This window comes from Brassica napus, chromosome C8, assembly GCF_020379485.1.
Source record: "Brassica napus cultivar Da-Ae chromosome C8, Da-Ae, whole genome shotgun sequence".
Lineage (NCBI taxonomy): Eukaryota > Viridiplantae > Streptophyta > Magnoliopsida > Brassicales > Brassicaceae > Brassica > Brassica napus.
The window spans coordinates 24882964-24892033 of NC_063451.1; the positions used below are offsets into that span (position 1 = coordinate 24882964).

General features: G+C 39.2%; 1 protein-coding gene and 1 non-coding gene across 2 annotated transcripts; both read left to right on the top strand.

Annotated features, from left to right (window-relative positions):
* The first annotated feature begins 309 nt into the window (after window positions 1-309).
* LOC125592264 lies at window positions 310-416 on the top strand. The gene has a single exon (XR_007328102.1). It is a non-coding gene; the product is annotated as a small nucleolar RNA R71 (small nucleolar RNA).
* A 3989-nt stretch (window positions 417-4405) lies between these two features.
* On the top strand, window positions 4406-6969 carry LOC106375247. Its single transcript, XM_013815110.3, has 6 exons — window positions 4406-4483; window positions 4570-4618; window positions 5297-5551; window positions 5626-6093; window positions 6180-6598; window positions 6675-6969. Exons 3-6 carry the CDS (start codon window positions 5300-5302, stop codon window positions 6703-6705), a joined length of 1170 nt encoding a protein of 389 aa, XP_013670564.1. The 5' UTR covers window positions 4406-4483; window positions 4570-4618; window positions 5297-5299; the 3' UTR covers window positions 6706-6969.
* The last annotated feature ends 2101 nt before the right edge of the window (window positions 6970-9070 follow it).

The following is a 9070-nucleotide window of genomic DNA, read 5'->3' on the forward strand; positions in this document are numbered from 1 at the left end:
ACAGGTGGTGTCTCTTTGCTTGGGTTACCAATAAAGTGCAGCTGCTCTTGTTTGGCTTTATCAGCAAGGAGGATGTCTATCTTATCCTGTAGAGCTTTCAACTCCTTCCTCGTCTGCTTATCATCTGTTCGACTGCCTCTGTCGTGGTCTCTACTGTAGACTGCATCACTCTTTACCATGTTGTCAACCAGCTCTTCTGCATCTTCCTCAGTTCTCCCCAAGAAGAACCCATTGCTAGCTGTATCCAGTCTGGCCCTGTACTTAGGAAGAGCACCACGGTAGAATGTGCTCAGCAAGCTCTCCTTAGAGAAACCATGGTGTGGGCATTGAGCTTGGTAGCCCTTGAATCTCTCCCAGGCTTCACTGAAGCCTTCTAAGTTCTTCTGTTGAAAGCTGGAAATCTCATTTCTCAGCTTAGCAGTTCTTGAAGTTGAGAAGAACTTCTCCAAGAATGCTCTCTTGCAATCATCCCAAGTGGTGATAGAGTCGCTGGGTAGAGACTTCTCCCACTGACGTGCCTTATCCCCCAAAGAGAAAGGGAATAACTTCAGCTTCAAGGCGTCCTCAGACACACCATTGGTTTTTGACAACCCACAGTAGCTGTCGAACCTATCCAAGTGATCAAATGGGTCCTCTAGAGCCAAGCCATGATACTTGTTTTTCTCGATCACGTTGAGGAGTCCTGACTTGACCTCAAAGTTGTTTGCTGCCACAACCGGTGCTCGGATTCCCAGTCTATGACCATGAATGTTGGGCCGGTCATAAGTACCAATGGGTCGAGCTGCCCGCGGTTGGTGTTCTGCCCCTTGCGGTTGATCTTCCATATCAATATCGAATCTCTGCAAGTGGGCTTGTTGTTCTTCTTCTCATCTAGCTCTAGCACACTCCCTCTCAAAAGCTCTGATGTCTGCTACTATTGGAACTAGGTTTAATGGACCCCTGCTCCTCAAGTTCATACACCTGAAAGTGAAAGGTAGGTGAAGAAGATGAATCAGTAACAAAACAAAATTAAAATGACTTAGTCTCAAGCAAGTGACTAAATCTCAATGTTTAAATCTACTCAGAATTTGGCAACGACGCCAATTTGATGTTAAGAGTTTTCAAGGCTCCTAAAACAAATGTTGTAGTTTAGTGATTGTCGAACCAGTTCTGAGGGATATTAAAGCACCGAGAATGCAAGTACTCACTTAATCTAAGTGCAACCGATAATTTAAGAGGCTTTTAAACTAATGATTAATGATAAATGAAATGACTTTCTTTACTAAGGGAAAAGAGAACTCATGGGTATAAGGATTAGACCTTGGGTGATCAAGTTTCGAACTAAGGATGGCAAACGATCAATCAAACTATCAACCTTAAGCCTAGACACAATTCTAAGCAACCTCTATGTCTAGATGAATGCTCATTTGCTAACATATCTCAAACATCAAATGTCTTTGGTTGAATAATGTGAAAGCAATCATTACTAACAAGTCTATTAGCTATCTTAGCATCTTTAACAACAAATGTTTTTGGCAAAGTATACTGAAAGCCTAGGAGAGTTGTCTCAGGCATTTCATCAAACACCTTTTGGGTGGGAAATGCATGTTGATCAACTTTTGAGTGGCCAACTCAGAAGATGCATTATGAATACTCTACTAGCAAGGAACAAGAATGATCTACACTAAAACATCCTAGAACTAACCTAATCACCCTTAATCTCCCTAACCCATGAATTCAAAAGGTGATTACTCACTAATCTCCATTATTCCTCTTAAACCCATATTGGAATTCAGATTAATCATGTAGAGGAATAGATAAGAAATCAACAAGAACACAAGATCAAAGCAATGAAATCTCAAACAAAAGGAGTTTTACTAATCGTTCTCCCCCAAAAGAGATCCTCTGCCTCGTGGCTACAAAAGGTACTTAAAACATAGGTTTTTAGAAGTAAAAACGTGCGTAATAAAATGACCAAAAGGCCCTTGAGAAATCATGAATTCTCCCAAACAAATAGACGCGGAGCGACCTCGGCACGTCGCTGCGAGAGGTCGCTCCCGGGTCGTTTCTTCGCGAGCGACCTGGCTGTGTCGCTCCGAAGATGTCGCTCCCGGGTCGTCTCCTCGCGACCGACCTGGCTGTGTCGCTCTGAAGACGTCGCTCCGGGGTCATCTCCTCGCGAGCGACCTGGCTGTGTCGCTCTGAGAACGTCGCTCCGGGCTTCGTCGGGTGTCGTCTCGCCATGGAAACGCGAGCGACCTTGGATCGTCGCTCTGGCAAGTCGCTCTGGGAGGGGTGTCTCGCGATAGAAACGCGAGCAACCTCTCTACGTTGCTCTGGCAAGGTCGCTCCGGGATGTGTGCCACAGCGACTTCATGTAGTAGCTCCGGGAAGTCGCTCCAGGCAGTGCTCGTCCAAAGATCACTCTAATCACCTCCCTTGAGCTCCAAATGTATCCAAATGTCTCTAGGAACTCCATGTGGTACTTCAATACCTAATATAGACATATGTATGCAAAATGCAACCTAGACATGGCTAAATCCTAATCTATATAATGAAAATGCACATGAATAAATGGATAAAACAATGTGAATATGCAAGATATCAACTAGAACAGGCTGATCGTACAATCTGGAATAGTTGAGGCGTACAGAAACTTGCAGAGATCAGTCCACAGATCGATCTTGTTGAGATCAGTGGCCGAATACAGATCAGGGTCATGATCAAAGAGAGGTGATCGATAGAGATTAGGGTTTTAGCAATAGAGAGATATTTAGGGTTTATGTTTGATATTTAGCTTAGGGTTTTAGCGATCAATCGTGCTGATAACGTGTTGTGAAAGTAATAGAAAAGTCTATCTTTATTCATAACATAGAGGTTCCTTATATAGGAGATTACACCGTCATAGATAAATGGAAAGAGTACAAATCATATTCCAACTAGGAAAAAGGAAAACATAAAGACATAAGGAAAATGAAAAGCTGGCCGACTCTCTCTTTCTTGGGCCGCAGATGGTATAATCTCTTGGTTATGAGTCATCCACAATCTGGTTCATAACAGGAATCAAATATTGTATACACAAAAAAAAACAATGTTTTAAAAATCGGATAGACGCGATGGTTGGACTAGGTTTGACCATAAACCGATCATGTGATCAGGTTGGATCTAATAACTGATTCAGTTATATACCGATCACGTATTCAGATTGAGCCTCAAAGCTATTGAACTCAATAAAAACAATTTAAACTATCAAAAATCTAAAAACTAATGTATTTACAATGTTTTATATCTGATATTTATTTATACATTAAGTTTGCATGTAAATAGAAATATTAAATTTTATATATTAAAAACATATTTAACTAGATTGTTGAATCATGTTTAATAATAGAACAATTATATTCAGTCTCAGCCCTGAGCTAAAGCCCATAAAACAAGGATTTTAGGCGTCAAATATTATATATATTTCGAAACTGACTTCTTATACCACTTTTTAATAATAGATATTTTTGTCCTTTTTGAAGATAATACAAAAAATTTGATTTATTCATTATTACAGATAGGAACAGTTAGTAATTAATCTAACAACTATAGTTTCATTATTTATACGTTATATTAAGTAGTGAGAGAATAAATAAATAATTTAATTAAACAAAACCTAATTATTTATTTTGATGTATTAATAACAACTAACAAACATTTATTTTCTTTACGTCCTTTTTTTTTTGGAAAACGAATTTTCTTTACATCCTTTTGTGTATTTCTTCTGATATTTGTTATCATAGCTACAGAAACTTTAACAATTAAAAAACTCAAATGATCAATTCTTCATATTCCAAGTTTTTTTAAATTGATATTCATATATGAATAGCTGCATATGTCATATAAACTTTTTTTCTCTTTTTCCTTGTAGGTTTCTGTAGCTTTTTAAAAATGACATTCTAACAAAAATAAATTATTATAATATTTCTACATTTGAGGCTGATAAATGTTTTTTCAAAAAATAAAATTAATATTTAATAATATTTTTATTAACTATTTAAATTGTATTTAATAATATTTTTATTAGCTTTAGGCATTACGAACCGGCACCAAACTCACATAATTGATTTGGTTATGTTTCTCTGGTCCATTTTTAAAGTAGGAGTGAAGACTAATCATATAAAAGTAACTGTAGGTAACCGTGAAAGTGAAAAAAATAATTGCTACACTTAATTCGGTAACTCAAACTAATTGGGCTTTTTATTTCCTAAAGGAACGTAGATTACGTGGGTCCGTTAAGCGTTAATCATATAAAATGACACGGTTATTTCCCAGTCTTTGTTAAATTTTAATCCTTTTGATTCGGGCTTAAATCAAAGAGGGCCGCGTACATTTATTCTCTGTAAAGCCCAAATAAGAAACGACGTCGTTTACGTTTTGACTCACCCCTACTCTCGTTTAAGATATTTTGTCTGCTCTCCAAATTGCTTCTTCCTAGTACAAATCAAGAGGAGAGAACGAGGTAATAAAAACCCTAATTCCTCAATATACATTCTGGGTTTTGTTCTTAAATGATTTTCGTAATGGAAAGTTTTGTCATTTTCACAGTTTGGTGAAAGAAGAAGACGGCGTAGAGGTTAAAGGAAAGGAGACGTTGGTGAGTCTCTCTGGTTTCTATCTTCTCTGCTTGTACACAGGTCCCACTTAGAGTTTGATCTGGGTCTCTGGTTTCGGAAGCTTGTTGTTCTGTTCTGGGTCTCTAGTTTACCAAAACTTCTACTGGGTCTAGGTTTTTTAGGATAGCGAGAAAGCTGTTAACTTTTACACTGTTGTTTGAAGGTCTTTTGTACACTATGTTCTGGATTTCGGTTTTGATATGGTTTAGCTTTGTTCGTGGCTTTTTTTTTTTTTTTTGGTGAATTTTCTGAGCATATAAGACCCGCTTGATTTGAATGTGAATGTGAAGTTACTATAGTTGCTGTTAATGGTTTATATATGTTTTACTCTTGGTTAATAAGTTATGCCTGATTTGCATGTGAAGTTAATTGATTTAACTAAGTAAATATACAGTCATTGGTTAGTTAGGGTTAATATTTTATTATAGACTAAATACGGTTATTACATATGAATGGGCTTGGGTTAATACAAGGCCATCTATATCCCAAATTCTTCTAGGGCTGGCTAATACAGGGCTAATTAAGATTGGCTTTTGTTTTCTGGTTTAGCGTGCGCACTTACTAAGAAGAAATCATAGCATATGTGTTGTTGTGTTTACAATCTCTTATCATAATGCAACGTCTCTGTGTTTCTAAAATCATTTTTTTTGTTTTCTAAGGATATGGTGGACTCGGAGTATGTGTATGTACCAGTAAGGCCTGATCTAAGACGTCTTCCCAAACACATTTCCTCACGTCTGAAGAAGAATCTCTTTACCGAAATAACATCAAAACAACTAAAACAGTTCCTGGATGGTTCTGAATTTAAAAAAGCTGAAGGCACTACTCGTAAAGGCCTTTTTAAGCTGTCTGATAATGGGAAGATTCTCATGTTGTTTTGGCAGCTGGAACCGACACATCAAGCGAGGAAACAGGTACGTAACTCTTTGAAATCCACATTACTCTTTCGATATCTTATTTCTAACAGCACACTTGTTTTGTTTATTAGCTTTACAAAGAGCTTGTGGAACTCGATTTATGGGAGAAGCTTTCTGGTCCTATTCGAGACCAAATAAAACACATCCTGTGTTGGGCCTATAGCTCCACTGATCTCGTCTCCGCCTTACGATGTATCCGTCTGTTGGATGACGATTTTGTTCCTCTGTCCACGTGGTACCTCCACTCTCACGTGCATCCTGAGAAGATTGGCAATGACCCAACTGCGTTAACCGGTCATTCCTGTTATGCAACTAATACCCGTGAAGCCTTCAAGTTCATGTTAAACCACGGAGGAGTGCCTAAAGAACGGGACGTTGAGTTCGATTGTAATGAGGATCATCCAGCTGATCCAGAACCTAACATCACCATCAACTCTTACCTTACCTTTGATACCTTAGAAGAAGCACTGGCCCAGCTCCGCAAACAGCCCATTGGGGCGTCTTTACTTGAATTTTCTGAACTTTGGAACCTCAAAAAGGTATGTAAACTTCTTAACTTCTTATTGGTCTCTGGTTCTCTTTTAATTGATTAAATTTTAAATCATAATAATTGGTTTTTGTGTAGGATGCCATTTACTATGGCCCTACAGAGGCAGATTCTTATTTGCTTGGTTACCACGGAGTCGACATTGTTGACATACAGTTTTACAATAACGAAGTAGTTGCTCTCTGCAAATTCAGTAACGGCACGCATGTCGGTCGCGATGGATACTTCCGTGTCTCGCTAGGTACTCGGTATATGATGATCGGGTGTGATGAGAAGAGTGCAGAGACTGTTCGACCAACGCCGACTCCAGAGCCATTGCTATGCAATTTCATCTTCCCGGTCATACATGAAACTCCAAAGCCCGAAGGCGAAGGCGAAGGCGAAGCTGAGAAGCAGGAACTTAAGAGGAAACGTGGTGAACCCACACACGAGAGGAAACGGCGGTGTACACCGAAGCGTCAGAACTTAAGAAGAAGAAGGCCGTTCCATGACCATGGGTAATTATCTGCGGATTACCATTGAGCAATTTCTCAATTCTCTAATCTCTAATCTGTTTGTTTTTTTTGGTTGCAGAGATAAGAAGAAGAAGCAGATAAGTGGCTGAGAAGAAGAAGTGGCTGAGAGTGTGAGAGAGTGAGAGCTTTTTTTTTTCTTTTTGACCCCTTAAAGCATCTGTTAGCTAGTAAAGGGAAGAAACTAATGTCTTTTGTCTCCTCTTAACTCATCTCTCCTCGGTTAGGTTTTTGGCTGGTTAGATCTTTTTTGAAAACTTGTCAGGATTCTTATGTGTCTGAGTAATGCGATTCTGCAATATGGCTACATTATTGACACTAATATAATACTTCCTGGTGGATGGTTTGACTCTGCATCTATGTTACCACGGGTCCTGTCTAATTGTTTGTTTGTTTGTTGGGAAAGATAAGGGATAATATTTTCTTCGAAAGGTTAAAATGGAGTGTGGACGGTTAGTGTTTAAGATAACCTTCTTATTTTTTTTGGGAAAGGGATTTTCACTAAGACTTGTGTTTGTAAATTTCTTAAAAACTCTTAGAACTCTTTATGAAATGTTTTCTCTCTATTGTTTTGCTTGATGTGAGATGATTACAAATGGTGCTAAGCATCCCTATTTATACTATTAAGTGGAGACTACAAGTTAGTTCTACACACTTCATCTTCTACACACTTCCTTTTTTCTACACACTTCTTCATCTTTCTCCATTTTTCTTTAGATATTTCTTCTTCTTAGGCTTCTTGGTTATGGATCATAATTTTGGGTTTTGGGCTAATGGAGGAAAAAACCAGCCCAATCTGCATCGGTGTAACCGTTCTTTATCACCAGCCCAATCTGCATCGGTGTAACCGTTCAACTCCAATTTTCCATTTCCAAAACATAGACACTTCTTCGTTGTGCCTCGTAGATAGCGTAGGATCCACTTAACTGCTTTCCAATGTTCTTTTCCTGGATTGGCGAGAAAGCAACTCACAACTCCTACGGCATAGGCAATGTCGGGTCTGGTGCACACCATAGCATACATGAGACTACCCACTGCTGATGCATATGGGGTAGTCTTCATTTCCTCTTTTTCGTTCTCACTTGTTGGACTTTGCTTCGAACTTAGATTGAAATGTCCACCAAGTGGAGTGCTCACCGGCTTTGCTTTGTGCATGTTGAATCTCTCCAACACCCTTTCAACATATCGTTCTTTGGACAACCATAAAAGCTTCTTTGGCCTATCCTGAGTGATCTTCATTCCAAGAATATGTCTCGCTTGCCCCAGATCTTTCATCGCAAAACTCTTTCCCATATCTTTCTTCAATGCGGAAATCTTGTTGCGATCTTGGCCCACAATTAACATATCGTCAACATAGAGCAATAATATGAGAAAGTCGCCGCTTTCGTACCTCTTTATGAAAACGCAATGATCATTCTTGGTTTTCTTGAAGTTATGATCCACCATGAAGGAGTCAAACTTCTTGTACCATTGTCTTGGGGCTTGCTTGAGGCCATAAAGACTCTTCTTTAATCGGCACACCAATTCTTCTTTTCCTGGTACCTTGAATCCTTTAGGTTGCTCCATATAGATCTCCTCCTCGAGTTCACCATGTAGAAAAGTCGTCTTGACATCGAGTTGTTCAATCTCCAAGTCTAGAACCGCTGCTAGACCAAGAACAACTCGGATAGAGGACATCTTCACCACTGGAGAGAATATTTCTTCAAAATCTATGCCTTTCTTCTGGTTGAATCCTTTCACAACCAATCGAGCTTTGTATCTTGGATTTGAGCTTCTCTCTTCATACTTCAACCTGTACACCCACTTGTTCTTCAAGGCTCTCTTTCCTTTTGGTAGCTTCATCAGCTCATAAGTGTGATTATCATGAAAGAATTGCATTTCATCTTGCATAGCTTCAACCCACTCATCTCTATGAGTGTCTCCTATGGCCTCCTCATAGCTTTGAGGCTCCCCCTCATCTGTAAGATTAACGTACTCATCTCGATAATATCTTACAGATGGTCTTGTCTCTCTTCCAGACCTTCTTGGCTCATGTTCTTCCTCTGGCTCCACTTGAACTTCTTCTTCACCTTCATCACCATTCGGATCCATGATAGTATCCCCTTCGCCATCATCTCCAATCATTTGTTCATGATCTTGAGGCTTATGAGAATCTTCATTCCTTACAACCCTTAGCTTTGGTTTCTTTGATTTGTTGATGTCTTCGATTGTTTGATCTTCGAAGAAAACAACATCTCTGCTCCGGATAATTTTTCTGTTAACCGGATCCCAAAGCCGATAGCCGAAATCATTTCTTGGCGACCCAAGATAGATGCACTCTTTAGTCTTGGAGTCTAGCTTGGCTCGTTCATCCTTAGGTATATGGACAAACGCTCTACAAACGAACACCTTCAAATGGTTGTAAGAGACCTTCTTACCTGACCAAACTTCCTCCGGGACATCGCCTTCCAAAGGAAC

Excerpts from the sequence above, each read along its gene's own strand:
- LOC106375247 (XM_013815110.3), top strand. The coding sequence starts at position 5,300 with ATGGTGGACTCGGAGTATGTGTATGTACCAGTAAGGCCTGATCTAAGA. Across the intron at positions 5,552-5,625 it reads CACATCAAGCGAGGAAACAG|CTTTACAAAGAGCTTGTGGA; the intron begins GTACGTAACTCT and ends TTTGTTTATTAG. Across the intron at positions 6,094-6,179 it reads AACTTTGGAACCTCAAAAAG|GATGCCATTTACTATGGCCC; the intron begins GTATGTAAACTT and ends GTTTTTGTGTAG.